This window comes from Podarcis tiliguerta, assembly GCF_965153285.1.
Source record: "Podarcis tiliguerta genome assembly, chromosome: 11".
Classification (NCBI taxonomy): Eukaryota; Metazoa; Chordata; class Lepidosauria; order Squamata; family Lacertidae; genus Podarcis; species Podarcis tiliguerta.
This window is the reverse complement of record NC_139544.1, coordinates 10,831,450-10,850,695: the sequence shown is the minus strand read 5'-3', so window position 1 is coordinate 10,850,695 and position 19,246 is coordinate 10,831,450. Positions and strand designations below refer to the sequence as shown.

Here is a 19,246-nt window from a genome sequence, read left to right as displayed (position 1 = left end):
AGTCTGAAAACTCATTTAATCTGAAGATGTCCTATTTACCGAAATTGAAATAAGTAGTTTTAGGATTTCAGCAAGCATGTTATATGGGAACAAAGGCAATTGATCAGACAAGTAAGTTAAGTAGATATGCATATGACGCTTCAGTTTAGAGCATTCCAATGGCATGTCTCAGCAATCCCACTTGATTGTCTCAGTCTACTCTAAAGCTGTTTTACACAGTGGGGAGATCTGGAAATGATTATTATAGGCAGGAAAAATAAGCACGGACAATGACAAAGCCAGTTCTACCTTTTCTAGGACTGCGAGGCATTTGTATGGTTGACTCCAAGTTGGCATGTTTTCTTATAACTAGGAATCCCATCTAACTTTATGTCTAAAGACTATCAAACATATCAGTAATTCATGTTTCAGCTTGATAGCAGACTCTCTCTGTAGAATTTAAAACTTCAAATCCTGTGCAATATTTCACTATCTCCCCCCCCCCCCTGCAATTTCAACATTCATTATTTTAGTTCAAAGTCATTCCGGCTTGCTCTCTTTTATGCTCATGATTAAACTCTCTGAATGTGGAAAATAAACGGCAAGATTGAGCTTCTGAAGTGGCATGTCACATATTTGTGGGATTACAATTTGCAGAAATCTAGGCACTCCACGTCTTATTAAAGAAATAGTCTCGAGGGAACGTTCTGCAGCATCGCTGGAAGATGAATGTCGGATTGTACAGATGAATGCAAGATTTACTGCACATGTAAAGGCAAACTACAGTTTTGTGGCACGACAGAAATTCCCGATGTTAAATTATAACGTTCTCTTCCGTTCTTGTAAATGGTGTGGCAGCTGAAAGTTGCCATTAAATGCAGACTTCAGTGAAAAAGGGTGGTCATAATGGAAACAAATAGGGTGGGGGGAAATCTTCCTTCTTCTCTCGCTCTTACTCTGTTTCCCTCCTCCCACTGCATGACCATAAAGAATTGGGAACAGTCGTAATCCGGCAGGGAGGCTGTACAGGCACACATGTGCAGGCTGTTCCCTTTATTGTCTGGCTTTCATCATAGACTCACATTTCCTACCTGTCACCACAAGGGGTGTCCAGGACACATTATGAACGTGAAGCTTCAGTAACCAAACTGTACAGGGTAGTCGAGCAGTTTAGCTCTGAGTGATTCTGTGAAATTAGAGGAGAGATTCTTGCAGCTGCTCTTCGGGGATTGCTGTTGTTGGCGGGGGGAGCAGATCTTGTGGTGTGTGAGAGAGAGAGAGAGGAGGGAGCGAGAAGATGCAGAGTGCATTTGACTGAGCTCCTTGGCTACTGGGAAGCATTGAAAGACAGGCAGAGAGAGAAACAGAAAGGAGAGCAGAGGAGGCAAGGACAGGACTGAAGTGCAGAGCAGCTGTGCCTGTTTCCTAATACTCTGGCACTTTTGGGTGCCTCCATCAATGAGAACATGGATTCTTTCACGGAGACCTTATTCAAGCTGCTGTTTCTGGTCCCTTTTCACCACTGGAATATATTAGTAGCAGGGAACAAATGTAAGTATTGCAAATGGATTTTTAAACTTGTACCAGATTGTCCTGAGAAACTTACAGCTTATTGTAACGAGATCTAGACTTAGAAATGCAGTTCTTCAAAGAAATCAGTGTTGCTGGGGGAAAATTATAATCATGCTAACAGCAGGTAAATGAGATGAAAATGTTCCAGGGGCTCAGAAATGCAATTTCCCGTATTTCATCATTTATTGTTTTTACCAGACTGTAATCAGAGCACAGTGTGGACTAAGCCAGCCTCCAAAATAATGTGCAATTTGCATTTCACTATTTAACTGCATGTTCTCATTTTATTTCTTTTTTCTTAAAAAAATAAAATGCTACCCATATATCAGCACAGTATTTTGCAAGGAGTTAAATCATTTATGGGGATTAGAGGCACACTGATATTTGCTGCTACTGCTACTACTGCTGCTGCTGCATCAGCTTGGCTTTTAGCAATGTATAATTTCCCCTGTATATCCTTGAATTATGAGGAACTCCTTTGTACTGTAGAGCACAAGTGCATGGCAAATGTAACTGAGGAGCGAATGTTGAGCTTCTACAGGATGCTCATCGATTACACAAAGGTTAATGTTCATGTGTGACCAGAATGTTAGCTGCAGCATGTAAAGTTTCCCCCCCTCAATAAAACCTGAATGTTAGAATTGTAACGAAAAGCCTACTGAAACTCTAAAACTTAAGAGTCACAGCCCAATCCTATACATGCTTACTTGGAAGTAAGTACCACTATGTTCAATAGGGCTCACTCCCTGGTAAGTGTTTTTTAGTGCCTCAGCCCCCTAGAATTTGAGGTAAAAAGCTTCCAAGGTTGAATCAGATATGACTGTCTTTGGTATGTACAAAGCGCATCACAGACGAATGTCTGAGTGCGCTCAATTTTATGTACTTGATAATTGATCTCAGGGGTCCTCAAAGCCCTCATAAAACATAGGCTTCATTTTGCACTAACACTGCAAACCTATGCATGTCTATTCAAAAGTAAGTTCCATTGAATTCAATGGGTGTTCATTCCCAGGGAAGTGTGTGCAAGACTGCAGCTTAAACGACCTAGCTGCTGTTTTAAAATTTGCATACTTCTTTCCTTGGAGGTGCCACATGTGCAGTGTGGGAATCAGAGTAAGAAAGCGGTGTCTATAGTTGGAGGAACCAAGTGTTGAGGCTGATAGGAATTCATGAATAGCATTAGACCACTGTTTGAAGGGACAGCTCCTTGAGAACATCTAAGCCATAGATGAGGAAAGTGGAAGTTCTGAGATTTCATCAGGTGCTTTGTGCTTTAAAGGCTTAGAACTGATATGTGCTATCACAAAAACAACAGATGCTCTGCAGGACCAAACTGATCTTTTGTTATCATCCAGTCATGCTACCTCATTTGACATTCAAGTGCACAGAGCAATCCTGAACACGAATAACAAGTTCTTCCTGTTAGCCCCCCTACTGCAATTTATCCAGATTTGGTGGTGTGTGTTTGTGTGTGTGTGTTTAGAAACAATTTCTTCATCCTTCTGCTTTGTGTACTTCATGAATTCAAAAGGCCATCATAATTGAATTTCACATTAATAACATTTTGCACTATGCACAGAATTAAATCGGATGCTTGCAGCAAGATGTACTAAATCTATAGCAAAATAGGACAGGGAACTATAATGAAACAGCAAAGCACTAGAGGTCACTCTTACAATTTAGGAAGCAAGGCTCAGAGACGTATATAAATATATATATATACAGAGAGAGAGAAAGCAAACATCCTCTCAGCACAAAATAATGATGGATAAAAACATCAAATATGTGGACGGATTACCGCATTTACTTTCTGACACTTTGAGACAACAAAATTCTGATTTATTGAATGCTAGGAAGATACCGCTTTTCAAGTGAAGCAATAATGCCTTTGCAATCTAGTGAATAATAGTCCTTCTTCAAACATTCAGGTGAGGAATGCAAAAATCAGTGAGTTTCTTCAGCTTTACGTAGGGGATGAATATTATAATTTTCAAAACAACTAATAATTGTGATATTTAAGCATATATCCCACCCTTTGCCAAAGACTCTGGTTGGGTAGTACTATATTGGTTGCAGATGTTATCCTTCTCTGTTAGTATCAGTGTCCTCATAACACCCCCTCCTATAAATTCCCATTGCACATCAAAGTTGCATTATACTTTTAATGTCATGCCCTTTCTTTGATAATTGATGGATATACATCCCTGTAACCTTTTAGTGAAAATTTGTCAGGAAGTATAAAGGTCTATTTATAATTCCCAGTTTACACATCTGCCTTGGACTTCCAATATTGTTTCAGCTATTATATTCCTTGCCTACAGAAGTCACAAAAATATATAGTTGAGTCAGTAAACACCAAGGCTTCCAATTAAATACTACAGTGTTCTTCCATGTGTAGCTTTAGTTCAATCATATTACCCTTATGTAAAGCACTGTGTTTAGTGGGACTTACTCTCAAGGAAATGGATATAGGATTGACACTTTCTTAAAGAGACAGGGTATAATTATTACTCCTGGGAAGTAAACAAATAAATACAGATGGAAGGATGTGCATGGTGAGAAAAGTGACTCAGTGATTTTCTTTATGAAGGATCTCAGCTTTATTCTGAGAAATGAGGTGATACTCTCTAATTCCAGATTAATATGTCATTCCTATGGGTTGCTCTGATGCTAAGACCTTGAGATCCACTCTTAGTTTTTTTGTTTTTTGTTTATAATCCCTGTCCTTGCTTAGGGCAACTATATATTAGTGAAATAATGGGTTGCATCAAAGTCCTATTCAGAGTAGACCACTGAAAACAATGGACTTAAGTTAGTCATGGCCATTGAGTTCAGTGGGTTTCCTCTGAGCATAACTTAGATACAACCCAACAGATCTCTCTTACTGACAGTTGACTTTGCCATAATTGCATCAATTCAATTCAAAGCTTGCCAGCTTTGAGAGAATATATTAAAGAATTTGAACAGTCCATTTTGTTCACAGACCCCTTTTCACATATATCATTGTTTTGAACATTTCTAGCATGAGTCAGAGATAGCCCACCATTTGGGGGGGGGGAGTACATGCTTATTTAAGATATCAGAATTTGGTCAGCCTTATCAAAGGAAGCCTAAATGTATGACTTCGAAAGGCACATATTTTACTTGTTTCCTAAATATTATTGAAAGTTGGGATGTCAAGTATGGGAAATATTGTTACTTTTTAAAGAAGCAAGCAAAAAAGTTGTATCTACCTGGAGAATTCAAACTTATAAAGCAATTCAAAAACACACAAGTGTTACAACCATAAATAAAAAATTGCAAAGGGTCACAATGAAGCATTCAGAGTACATTTGGAAGTTTTGCCAGTAGAGTCACTTTAGGTCTTTTTTGTTTTTATTTTCTTTTTCAAAGTTTATTTTTATTTGAAGATGGTTCAATAGCAGTTTATCAGCCAGTTGGCATTACGGCTCCTACCTCTGAACCAGAAACTGTGACATGAAACTTTGATATGTGTGACAGCGCCTTTGAAACTCTTTAGAAATGAAGTGTTATGTAAAACAAAATTAAACTTCATAAACATTTCAAGTCATCTGTGACTGAAATTTTTCAGCTTAGTTTGATCTATGTGCGGAAACGCAACTGCCTATGCAAATATTTTTCACGCAAGATGTCTTGCAATTTCTGCAGAACAGAGCTGGGGGGGGGGGCGCTTTTAACTGACGCCTCCTCTGTATTCATAGCATGATTTAAATCCTCAAACCAACAAATGCAATTAACTTGGTTTTTTGGTTGCAAGAGTTTTTGTGGCACCTTAAAAGCAACCAGATTATTGTGACCTGAGCTTTCGTGGACTACAGCTGATGAAGTGGATCGTGAAAGCCTATCTGAAAACTGGCTTCTTAGCCTTTAAAGTGTGAACATACAACTTCTTTTACCAGTATAGTGTTGTTGTTGTTTAGTTGTCTTAGTTGTTTTCGACTCTCCATGACCCCACGAACCAGAGCATGCATTGGAAACTCTCACTTACTTCTCAAAGCTTTTCCTTTTTTATGTCCATGGAGTTTTCTTGGCAAAATACTGGAGTGGTTTGCCAGTTCTTTCTCCAGGTGGATCACATTTAGTCTAAACTCTCGGCTATGACCTGTCCATCTTGGATGGCCCTCCACGGCATAGCTCATAGCTTCTCTGAGTTATTCAAGCCCCTTCGCCACGACAAGGCAGTGATCCGTGAAGGGGCAGTATAGTGTAGGACATCCTAAATTATTCTATTGGCAGGATGCTGGTTAGACTGTCAGTGCAATCCTGTAAATGTATAGGATTCAGAAGAGTGCCACTGAGTTCAATGAGGGTTACTTAAGAACATCTTAATCAATGCAATCCTATACATGTTTATGCAGAAATAAGGCTCATTGGGTTGTATCCAATTATCTTTGATCCAGTGTAGCTTCCAATTAACAGAACAGGGATCAGAACAACCTTCAGCAATCTCCCCTTTCCTCAAACAGTCTCCTACACTACCTCCCATGCTGTTCCAAAGGGGGACAGGCAGGAGAACTGTCAAATACCACCTTCATGACTGATCCAATGATAGAACATTTGGATCACAGATCCTCCTATCAGAGGTAAGGATGGGGAAGGAATTCAGTTCAGTCCACATTTCAAAGTGCATCCAATCTAGTGCACAGTTTCCAAAACAATATGCAAAATGAAGCACAGCCATCCTTTGAACGTCTCACTTCTCTGAATTTTGCAATTGAGTTCTTCAAAGAAGTAATGCGCATTAAAATGCATATACTAAGATGAATTGTACATAAAATGCATATATTATTTAAAATAGCATACAGCATGCTTTGGGGGGGGGATAAATATTAGGCTTTATGCTTTGTAAAACTGTTCGAATAAGGCAAAATTGCATACAAAAAATGCATGCATTAGGAGAATTTTGCAGTAATTAGGATTTCAAAAAAGAAAGAAAAAGAAAAGAATTTGCAACCAGATGTGGAAATATGGAGATCTAAACTGAAAACTAGAAATATGAGAAACTGGGAGAAATTAAAATTGACAGATTTGCCCACCCATAGGAGGAAGGGATCTGGGATTAATACAGTATTACATAGAATGAGTAATCAGAAAGAGAATATTTCCTTGGAGTTCACTGTTACTGGATATGAATCATAATAAACCCGTCTTTATAAGTTCATAATTTTATCCGCTCTACATTTTATTTGAGAAGTTTATAATAGTTAAGGAGGAATTTACTGGCTGATCTCACTGCCACAGCCTTGACCGAACTCATAGAAATGTGGAAGCCCAAGTGAAGTTATCTCAATGGAGTTGTGATTAAGAGGGTCATTATTATAGCATAATAATATAATCATAATAAGTGATGCATCTTTGTGGCACTTCCTAGAGAACCATATAAGGCAGACTCAAGAGTGTTTTGTCCATGTACCCCTCTTGTGATTTGTGCCCTCAGCCGATGTTCAGCCATACCGACTCTTGACACCGGCCCTGAGGACAAGGAGCTGAAACACTTAGTACAAAAGGTGGACTTTAGGAACATAGGAAACTGCCATATACCAAGTCAGACCACACTCCATTTAGCTCAGTACTTGCCTACACTGTCTGGCATAGGCTCTCCAGGGTTTTAGGCAGGGCTGTTCCCATCCCTACCTGTAGATGTTAGTGATTAAACCTGAGGCTTTCTGCATACAGTGCAGGTACTCTGGGAATGAGGAGAAGTATTTGTTGAATGGTCACTGTAAAATGTGAAGGTTCATTATTATTTCATGATTGTGTATGTCTTTAAGGGCCAGGGCATATAACGAGACCCAGCCTTGCAGCTGTGAAACATAGCAGGTGCTGCTAAGGTAAAGGTAAAGGTACCCCTGCCCATACGGGCCAGTCTTGACAGACTCTAGGGTTGTGCGCCCATCTCACTCAAGAGGCCGGGGGCCAGCGCTGTCCGGAGACACTTCCGGGTCACGTGGCCAGCGTGACATCGCTGCTCTGGTGAGCCAGAGCCGCACACGGAAACGCCGTTTACCTTCCCGCTAGTAAGTGGTCCCTATTTATCTACTTGCACCCGGGAGTGCTTTCGAACTGCTAGGTTGGCAGGCGCTGGGACCGAACAACGGGAGCGCACCCCGCCGCGGGGATTCGAACCGCTGACCTTTCGATCGGCAAGCCCTAGGCGCTGAGGCTTTTACCCACAGCGCCACCCGCGTCCCTAGCAGGTGCTGCTAGGTTGTGTTAATTAAGCTGTGTCAGCATTTGGGCATCGTATATAAGGAGCAGCACCTAGCTCTCCCATTACCCTGGGGGTGGGTTGGTGTATGTTTGTTGTTGTTGTTATCTTTAGTGTAAAAGGAGTTTTTGTTTTGTTATTAAAACCTTGTTTAAGACATTTTTGAGTTCCTTGTTATGCATGGTCTCCCCAGCAAGCTCTCTGCAGCGCTACTAAACTGCAAATATCCAACTGTATTCTCATAAGGTGTCCTGAGACAGACTAAAAGAGCATAGCACAGGAGTGGTTGCAGTTTAAGAAAGCTAAAGACTTTGAATTGATTGAGGATGATATTGTTGGAGGAGTAGGCAGGGATATACCAGGAGGAAACTGGGAAAGTTAAACAGGAAGCTGCAATTCAGCAGTGAACAAACAGGGACCAATGGAAAGAGCAAGAAAAGAGTGGCAATAAGAGAACAACTGAACTGCAGTGTTGAGGTTTATCATTCTTTTCAAAGTTTCCAGGCGACAATCTCCACACATCTGGCCATAAATAGTTTTGTCCACATGACCTATTTTTTATTAGCCACAAACAACTGTAAACGAAGGGTACCAACTAAAGTTGCTTTGCTAGAGATGCTTAAATATATCATGAATTACTTGAGAATATACCTTTCAATTGCACCACCAAACACACAAGTATTAGCTAGGATCCACAAACTGCTTATTTTGGGATTACCTAACGTAGGATTACCTGGGGATGTGCAGTTATTGAATTGTTTGCTTGTATTTGCAGATTATACCATAGTTTTCATACGCTGTATTTAGGAATATATTCACTCACACCTGCTAGCTAAGAAACAGAATGTGAGACTTTGGCCCTCTTTGGTAAATTCTGAGCAGTTCTGAGAATGCCGCTTCTAAGCATGCCTCTGTATTACATAAAGATTTTTAACAGGATGAAATCTTGTTATTCCTGATGTCCCATTTATGGATCCTTTTTTGTGGGATATGCTTTGTCAATGCTTCCCTCCCCCCTAATAATAATGTTTTAAAAAAACAAAAAACAAAACACAACAACTGTAGATTAATACTAGAAGGTAAACAGCATTTCCGTGTGCTGCTCTGGTTCGCCAGAAGCGGCTTAGTCATGCTGGCCACATGACCCGGAAGCTGTACGCTGGTTGTCTTGGCCAATAAAGCGAGATGAGCGCCGCAACCCCAGAGTCGGTCACGACTGGACCTAATGGTCAGGGGTCCCTTTACCTTTACTATAATGGAAGGGGATAGGCATATGATGTTCAAGTCACATAGACCTGAAATATACTGATTTTTTAATTCCAAATGCTATCCCATGTCTCCCTCTTCCTGAAAGGGAATGGGTAGGACCTGCATTGTACTTCAAAGGCCAAACTTTAAAAGGGTGTGATGCAATAGGCTTAACTATTGCGTGGACAGGCAGAGTCCCCTCAACCCCAGGCAACTCCTGAGTGGAATAATGACTCAAGACAATGTGCTATGGGATTAAAATTGGCCACGACATTATTAAGTTTCAGATGCAGGGAGACCTTGGGTCAGTCATTGAGTGCTTATCCTTCCCAGTCCCCAGCCGGGGATCTGGGAGACATCAGGGTTATCTAGTGGGGGGGGGGGCTGGTCTGGTTCTGAACTTAAAACAATATAGAATGCTGCAGTAATCTACAACGCTGTACATGCAGGCTGTATTGATTTAGATCCTGTAAATGTTCTGTTCTAAAATAAAGTTCTGGGACTTTTCAATGAGAGCAGCACCTTTGCCGCCTGCCTCTTCTCCTTGGTGCCAGTGCCAGTCTCTTTTCTGTACACTGGAAACATTATGCGACACAAGCTGAATCACATAGTTGACATCTTTGGATTATTTATTGATTTATTATTAAATATCTATACTGCCTTTCAGCTGAGGATCACTGGGTGGTTTACTACAGAAAAACAGAAAAACACATAACATAGTAACAAACAAACAAAAATACTCCCAACCACACACATTTTGTCTCTCTCTCTGTGTGTGTGTGTGTGTGGAAATGGAGGTATATAATTGCAGATAAAAAATTAGTAAAGACTATGGGTGGTGCTGTGGGTTAAACCACAAAGCCTAGGGCTTGCCGATCAGAAGGTCGGCGGTTCAAATCCCCACGATGGGGTGAGCTCCCGTTGCTCGGTCTCTGCTCCTGCCAACCTAGCAGTTCGAAAGCACGTCAAAGTGCAAGTAGATAAATAGGAACGTACCGGTGGGACGGTAAACGGCGTTTCCATGCGCTGCTCTGATTCGCCAGAAACAGCTTAGTCATGCTGGCCACATGACCCGGAAGCTGTACGCTGGCTCCATTGGCCAATAAAGCGAGATGAGCGCCGCAACCCCAGAGTCAGTCACGACTGGACCTAATGGTCAGGGGTCCCTTTACCTTTACCTTTATGAACCCTGATGACTTCACTGGAATTTCCATAAAAGCAGGAGTGGGTCTGAAAGACTGTATTCATGATCTACAGTGAAATTGGGTTTTGGCTCACTAGCAAAAGAGGAGCATTGACTGGCAGGGGGGGAAATGATACTGTTTATATTCCAGGTAATGAGTAGCTTCAGTACAATAATTTGAAATGTGATTGAAGCCTAGAAACTTTTGGATTTTTAAGTAGTTTTAAATTAGTAACTACAGAATTATGAATTAAATACCATACCTATATAATAAGAGCAATGATGGAAGCTACCTTAAGGGCTTAAATCATAAGGGATAAAAAAGTAAAAACTCTATCCAGCTGGGAAGCAGGTCTACTAATTACATTTTTATTAAGTGTATCTCATTACTTGGTACTACTCAGGAATAAGATATGTCCTGTATCTAACTGGTGGAGGGTCTGTTTGTTTGTTACAAATCTTTTCACAATTAATAACATTTACATATGTGTCCTTGAGAAACAATTAGATTAGAGACTTCATGTGTGCAAATATTAATATTATTCTGAGCATTTGTTGAGCATTGTGCGTTCTTCACTCTTGGATTTCTTATTAATAATTGCAACACATTGCCAAGAGCTTTTCAAAAATACAACTGTTTTAATGTCATTGGATGAAGGTTGCATTATTGACTTGTAATTATTTTTGGTACATTTGGTATCATCCAATAACTTGTGTATGTTGCATTCCAGCTCCCATAAGCTCCAGCCAAGATAGCCAGGAATAATGAGAATTGTAGTCAAATCTGGAAAACATAGGGTCCTCATCTCTTGAGTCAGAACTAGGGAATCTGTGACCCTCAGGATCAGGGTTCCACAAACCTGGGTTTCCAGCTGGTTTTGGACTACCATTCCCATCATCCTTGACCACTGGTCCTGCTAGCTAGGGATGATGGGAGTTGTAGTCCAACAACAGCTGGGAAGCCCTGTTCTAGATGTTGTTGAACTGCAACTGCTATCATCCCTGACCATTGACCACATTGGCTCGAGCTTATAGGCGCTGAAGTCTGACAACATCTTGAGAGTCACAGGTTCCACAGCCCTGCCTTACACAAGTAAACACAGGTGGTTTGTTTTTTATGGTACAGTGGTACCTTGGGTTACAGATGCTTCAGGTGACAGACACCACTAACCCAGAAATAGCACCTCGGGTTAAGAACTTTGCTTCAGGATGAGAACAGAAATTGTGCTCCGGTGGCGTGGCAGCAGCAGGAGGCCCCATTAGCTAAAGTGGTGTTTCAGGTTAAGAACAGACCTCCAGAATGAATTAAGTTCTTAACCCAAGGTACGACTGTATTTGTATTGCTGTTTAATTAGCATTTCTGAGCAGTGTACTTTAAAACAAACTATACAGAGACTAAAATAATAAAAAAGATCATAAACTCAGGTGTATACCCAAACACTACCTTAAAATACCTGTTGAAACAAGAAAGTATTTGCCATGTGCCTGAAGTTCATTGAGGAGAGTGCTGTACAAAACCACTGTAAATGTCACGACCTTTTGTGAGTCCTCATTCATTTAATAATTCAATCTTACTGAAATAGGAAAACTGACTTGATCAACTTGATCTGCCATTCTTCACTGATCATGTTGATGGACTATGCCGAAATGGCTAAAATGACCAGAAGAATCAGAAATCAGGAAGACCAAAATTTTAATAAGTCATGGGGGAAATTTATAACTTATCTTAAAGACCATTGTAAACAGTTAAAATCATTAGTAGGATTGGGATATCACTTGTAGTTTAATGGTGAATTTTGGACACAATGGAGAGGTAAAAGACTTGGATTATCATAAAAGATGGAGGAGGAAATGATTAACAATAGGACCCACAAAGGGGAGGAGGGAAGTCCAGGAGATTCTCTGGAATCTTGTTTTTCTGTTGTATGTTGGACATGTGAATGTAAAATTTTAATCTGGAAAACCTTGGTCCAGCACCAATGACCTTTCTGGTGGTTCCCCCACTGCAAGAAGCAAAGCTACAGGGAACCAGGCAGAGGGCCTTCTTGGTACTGGCACCCGCCCTGTGGAATGCCCCCCCCCCATCAGATGTCAAAGAGATAAACAACTACCTGACATTTAGAAGACATCTGAAGGCAGCCCTGTTCAGGGAAGTTTTTAATGTGTGACATTTAAATGTATTTTTAATCTTTGTTGGAAGCCGCCCAGAGTGGCTGGGGAAACCCCACCAGATGGGTGGGGTACAAATAACTTCTTCTTCTTCTTCTTCTTCCTCTTCTTCTTCTTCTTCTTCTTCTTCTTCTTCTTCTTCTTCTTCTATCCTTTTAGTACATGTTACTGACACCCATTCAGGCTCAGTTATCAAATGCACCTGAAGTAAACAGCTTGTAGGGGTGACTTCATCATGCCATTCATCTCTCCTTTGATTAGAAGTGGACACTACTAGTTAGTGTTGTGGGGATGCAGTATTTGTTTGATGATTATGCACTATCATGTGCAAAAAATGAGCAGAGTGGGACTGGAATGCTGTACTAGTTCCGCGAATCTCTGCTTCTTCTGTGCAGTTAGCACACTGTGGTATCAGTCACATTGCCATGGTTCATGTACCTGCCCATATTTTGATGCATTGCATCACCAGCCCCCAGGTTCCATCTGTGGGTTATTAAGAGCAAACAGGCCAATTGATGTAAGAGCACAAATGGAACATTTGAAATGGCATATAGGAAATTGGTGACCATTTTGAGCTTACTGGACATTTCAAATGGCAATGTATCTGCAAAGGAAGCTAAGCTTTTTAAAGTCATCATTGGAATCCTGGAGGTCGCCAAGGTTCATATGAGATAACAGTTCACAAAAAATAGAAGCTTAATGTGATTGCAGCAGCAACATTATGCACACCTGGAAATAAATGGGGGGATGCATTTGTTTTCATTGTTTGAACCAATCCCAAGTGTTTCTATGTTGCTGAATTCAATTTATTAGTGGATGCGTTAAATTAAAATGTGTTCTTTCAGTCTCTTTTGCAAAACTGTTCTTTCAATGGATGCATACTGGCACCAAATGCTGCCTGAACACAGATTGATAGATAAATCTGAATACCTGTAAACACCACTGAAAGTTATCTCCAGCTCCTTAGTTGGATGGAGCCAATTCCAGAAGGGAAAGGTTAAGATAATTACTGGTCATCTGCACAAATATCCGACTTTTTAAAAATGTCTGTTGGGCACTTGATAAAGTTGGTTCTTATTTATGAAATCAGTGTATTCATGCATCACTCAATTAGTCAGTTTTTAAGATGCCAAACAGCTCTGTTTGCTTCAGTAGACTTCCTCTGGACACATGGTCTGTTAGAGGGTAGCTTAAAATTTGCATTCTTATCTGTAATATTATTAATTTAAAGATGGCCCATAATTGTGAGCAGGAATTGGTGTTCATACATATATGTGAGCATGTTTTTGTGTGCGTGCACCTTTTTGAGTATTCTCGAAATGGCCTGTCTAGCTTCTCCTGGTAGCATTTTGCATGCTTAACCTACCACACTTCTGGAATGAGTGATTCTTTTCTCTGTTCTATAGCTTATTCCTATTCCTTTAAAGCATGTGTTAACTCCCCCCCCCCCCATGTGGCAGTACTGTACTTAATGAAGTCTTTTCTTCCTGCTGATAGCTTTCAGAAATCAGATGTATTTTTTTAAGGACATAAATGGTCAATAGACTGTGAATTAAAGCATTCTATTCTGGATCTCTGATAAGGCTGAAAAGATTATCTTGATGCCGTTATAGATTTTCCTCCAAACCTTCTCAGTATTCAGTGCTTAATGGTGGCAGTAATAACCAGACTGTCATCTAGCATGAAGTCCTGACACTTTCTCAGCTAGCAAACTGTTCAAATCACTAGAGCTTCCTTCAGTGATCAATGGAGGGATTCCTATCTAATTCTGTAGAGGAAATCTAAACCAGGACATACTGATTTCTCTTTAAAGAGGCTCTTGTGCTATCTAGTGACTAAGTAAATACTTAGCGTTAGAACAAGATAAATTGTGTGGCAATCATCCTTTCCCTCTCTTCTTACTGGGGATGGTCTCTCTCTCTCTCTCTCTCTCTCTCTCTCTCACACACACACACACAGAGAGAGAGAGAGAGAGAGAGAGAGAATGTGTGTTTCAACTTACTGGAGTCTAACCATTCTTAGAGATGGCGTCAATGGCCTTGCGGAGCACCCTTGAAAACTGGCGTCTTAACAGAGGAGATCCGTCCTCGTGGACTAGAAGTGGACCGGGACCGGGAGGGCGCAGGCGGAGGAAAACGCCTGGCATCCTTGACCGGGCATGGCCCGGGCTCCGCTGATGCTGTAAGCTTTATTAGGACCCCCCCTGCCAGCCTGATCCGTCTTTGACTGACGTATCCGGACTGTCATGCCTGCCTCAGACAAGTGGACGTCCTCCATCAGGAGCCCGCGCATAGACCCATTTCCAGCTGCCTCAACCACCCCCTCGCCCACCCGGAGGGCGCCGAAAAAGGCGATGGCAAAGGCCGCTGAAAAGAGTCTGGCCTCGAACTTGGACCAACAAACCGACCTTAGCTTTTCCGTATCTGGCAGAGCAGCCCATATGAGATTGGTTTGCGGCCCCTAGCTCTGGACTGTTGCGATCAACCCCATCCCTCTATTGCTCTACGAACTAGAAAGTCACAGCAAGGGTCAGAGGCCAATGTCGCTTTGGCGAAAAAAACTGATGGCGGCCGTATGTATTTTAAAGGTTTTAGATGCTCGCCCCAAGTCGTCCAGGTGGGCTAAGTATTCTAAGACGTCATCAGTGGTGGGTGGCACGCTAGCAGGTTGCCCGGATACCCTGACCCTAAAGCCCAGGAAATCACACCAGGCCTTCTTGCAGGACCTAAGAGTAGAAGGCACGATAGACGCTAATACTCCCTTGATCACTTTGCGTCTCCAACGCTCCACAGGTGCTCCGGAAAGGGTTTGGGCAACAGTTGAGCTCCAGGTGCTAGCGACCAGAAGTGGGACATCTGAAATCGAGATAAAGCATCAGCAATGTTATTATCTACTCCGGGTACAAATTTGGCTGAAAAGACTATATTATACTCAAGACACCGGAGGACGAAAGATCGCAGGAGGGCGGAAACCCTTGCCGTTTTTGATGATTGCCTCGCCAAGATTCTTACCACTGCCTGATTGTCAGATCTGAAGCAAACCCGGCGATTTCGGAACTCCTCTGTCCAGATGTGTACCGCTACTGCTATAGGGAAGAACTCGAGAAAAGTAAGGTCACGAGTGATGGCGGTACCCTGCCAGCTTGCCGGCCACTGCTGAGCGCACCAACGACCCCTGAAATACATGCCGAAGCCTAAGGATCCTGCTGCGTCGGATTGGACCTGGAAGTCTGAGGACAGATTAATAACGTCCTGCCACAAGGAGACCCCATTGTAGCGCTCCAGAAACATAGCCCGAACCTCCAAGTCTGACTTGATTGACTTGGGAAGTCGGACCCTCTGATGCGGGTACTTGAGGCCCGCTGATAGTCTGGCCAGCCGAGCGCAGAAGGGGCGCCCTGGGGAAAACCACCCTACAGGTCCTGCACCAAGGCCGAAAAGGCCTCCAGCAGTGAGGCGCATTCCCCGGAGCCGGACCTCCCCACGAAGAGAAAGTCGTCCAAATAGTGCGTAACCCCAATGGAATTTGTTTTAAATCTTAAGGCCCAATCCAAAAAGGTGCTAAATGTTTCGAAAGCCGAACAGGCTACAGAGCAGCCCATTGGCATGGCCTTATCCACATAATATTTACCTTGAAATATGCACCGGCAAAAGGCGGAAAGCCGATTCAATATCACACTGCGCCAAAAGCGCCCCTTGACCAAAACTCCTGATCAATTTAACCGTGTGATCGAAGGTGGCATACTTCACCGAGCATAACTCTGGTGGAATGGCGTCATTTACTAAGCCGCCCTTCGGATAGGATAAATTGTGAATGAGCCGAAATTCCCCGGGATTCTTCTTCGGCACGTTGCCCAAGGTTTATATGCAGGTTTGGGAAGGGTTTTTGTTGTTGTTGTTGTTGCTGTTGCTGTTGTTGTTGTTGTTGTTGTTGTTTTGATACTGTAAATGTCAGGTTTCAGTTTCACTCTAGCTAGAAATAACTGCTACATATGCAACATGTTCTAGAAGATTGCCAAAGGTGAGCTCTTAGCCAAAGCGTTATCCACTTCAGTGTTATTTCTCACAAAACTAGCAATTTGTTTACTAACTATACATGTTCCCTAATATGGTTAACGGACTGAAATAATGCGTTTCCGACTGTTGGGCTTAAAGGCTTACTAGATTCTAGGACTGAGGACTAAATCATTATTGTACTTCTTTGCAATTTTGCCCACAGCTGCCCTGCTCATTGGGAGAACAGGGAATGGATCTGGAACACTTCAAAGCAGTACCATTGCTCCCATGTGTCTTTCTGTTTGGGCTGTCATTTTGTTAAAGCTGTGGTCCTGCTCTTGTAGTTGATCTGGGCGAAAAGGCAGGTTCCCCAGGAAAAAATAATTCCTGTATGAGGTGTTATGGAATGATACATTTGGTAGCCTAATAATCTCAAAAGGGGGGTGGGTCTGGGAAGGGGTGTCTCTGTCTGGAGACCAAGCAGGGGCTAAGTGGTGGCCCTGTTGGGTTCATCCCATAGTGTATGCCATAGTGTGACTCCAGAGGCAGAGGTAGCTGCTCTGGCACCCAGAGTGGCACACATGGTGGGGTGGGGCTAGCTACCCATGGGGCGGGGCGAGCGTCCTTTCCCTTACTGGCTTCTGATTAGTAGAGTCCTTCACGGTTAAGGAGCAAACTACTAGGATTCTAACCCTCTGAGAAACCCTTCCAAAGATAGGATGCTGCACTTCCGTCCGGATGGATAGACAAGTGGTTGAGGAGAGGAGAAAGCTGAATTTGAGAAAATGCTAGACCCAGAAGTACTTTATCGATGGTTCCCTGCTGCGGGGGTTCATCTGGAACTAGAGTGGTGAGAGCCCCGACCTCCCCGAAAGAGCCGCTTCCCTTTGTAACACACTGTGGCTGGGTGAGCCCCTGCACATTGGCATTGCCCTTTATTGAATTACCTGCACACCTTACGTTTTAAATCCTTCTAAGGTCCAGCTTTCCAGTGCGATACACCTCTGATGGCTTCTTCTCGACATGAAGGGCGTAAGCCATTCTGACTTGTCATCACCGGCTGATGAGGTGCCTGATTCTGGAAGCTAGACCCTGGGCTGCTTATTCTGCAAAGAACTAGAAGAACTGGAAGCCACCGGGTTATTGATACGGGCCGGCAGCCACCACACAGGCGCCCTGATGCGGTTCTGAAAGTCGTCACCGAGCAAGCCCGAGACCTAGTTTGCACAGCCGCCATTCCTGACTGAGGGCTTGGGCCTGCACCTGGGTTGTTTAAAGGCTGGAACTGGTTTGCGAAACAAGGAAGTAAGAAACGCAAGGCAAATAGAACTAAATAATAGCTAAGAGAAAGCGCTGCTCATAGTCAACAATGAATGATCTGAAGGCATTGAGGAAATGCGAAATGGGTTTCGGTTTTATTATTATGACGGTCGCCAGCAGCAGTGTGTGCTGGTGCTGCACCCGTGCGCTTCTTCTTGGGCGCCATGAGCTGCTCTGTGCACTAGCAAAATGCTATTTATTTTGTCACTAATTACTTTATTTTATTTTAAATTTAATTTTCATTTATTTATTTATTTAATATTATTATTTATTATTTATTATTATTATTATTGTTATTATTATTATTATTATATTTATATTTATATTATTTATATTTATATTTATTTATTATTATTATTATTTATTTTTCAAATTTATTTTATTTATTATTTTATTTTATTATTGTTGTTATTTTTTTAATTAGTATTAATATCACCAATCAATTAATAACTTGACTGTAAATAAATGTTAGTAAACAATTATTGTGCATCAATAAAGTTCGGAGCACGGTTGATGAATTAGCTATTAATGAATAGTATCTCAATTAATAGCCAATGGATTTATAGCTATGAGTAGGAATTACTATTATCAATTGCTCCACGTAAATGCTGACAAAATGAACAATAACCAGCAACCTTGGCATTATCAGCATTATGCTTCAACCAGTTGAGCTATCCAGGCTCTTAAGTTGCCCCTTTCAAATGATAGGCAAATCTAGGCGCAAAGCAATGCCAAGTAATCAAACAGAATTGAAAATAACTGCTCACAAGGAGATGCTCAAAAGCTGCAGCCAAAATAAGACAAAGGAAATCAATAAGATTCCACACCAGCGGCCATGCTGGAGAAACTTTATCAAACAAAGGAAACTTTGCCCAACAAAGAAAAGTAAATCTTTGCCCACAAGGTGGCTCGAGACCAGTTGAGGGAAATAAGGGTGCTTAAACAGACAAAAGACTGTAATTGGTCAAACTGCTGGTTAGTTAAACTGACAATGCAACTAGAGCTGCTGAACTGCCAGGTGCATAAAGACAATGCCTCCCAAAATGCTGGTCACTCAGAGAGCAATCAAGCCTGCCCCAGCAGTTGAAAAACCTGTCTGGCAACTGTGATTACTCAGGCAAGAAGCAGAGGAAAGTCCAAAGACCAATGTATCTCCTGCAAGGGGAGGGGTGTAGGGAGGGAGGAGGGGTGGAGGGCAGAGAAGGAAAGTGGGGGGGGGAGAGTTGGGAGGGAGGAGGGGTGGAGGGAAAATGAACATGCCGGGCAAGGAAAATCTTTTTGAAGAAAAGGAAAAATAGCTATCCTGTACAGTGAGCCAAAATGAGTGGAAATATAAACAGTGTATTAACCTGGACTTTTCATTAAGGTACCATAAGCCGTAACCTTTGTTGTTGTTGTTGTTGTTTAAAAGTGGTTTTCTTTAGGGAGCCTGTACTGGCAAGTGAAGCCAATGACAAGAACCAGGCAAAGGCACACCTTCAAAGGTTCTAAACGTATGAACGTGCAGTGCTGAGGAATGGTTCCCCGATCAGAAACCCTGAATTGTCCACC

At 42.0% G+C, this 19,246-nt stretch overlaps 1 protein-coding gene across 3 annotated transcripts in view; it reads left to right on the top strand.

Annotated features, from left to right (window-relative positions):
* The first annotated feature begins 1,055 nt into the window (after positions 1-1,055).
* CNTNAP4 (contactin associated protein family member 4) overlaps positions 1,056-19,246 on the top strand; it is a 277,455-nt gene continuing 259,264 nt past the window's right edge. Inside the window, exon 1 of one of the 3 annotated variants that reach the window (XM_083403663.1) lies at positions 1,056-1,530. In XM_083403663.1, coding sequence (XP_083259789.1) covers positions 1,446-1,530 — 85 coding nt within the window. In that variant the 5' untranslated portion in view covers positions 1,056-1,445. The remainder of the gene's footprint in view (positions 1,531-19,246) is intronic. The other 2 variants (XM_083403660.1, XM_083403659.1) reach the window with 2 other exon arrangements.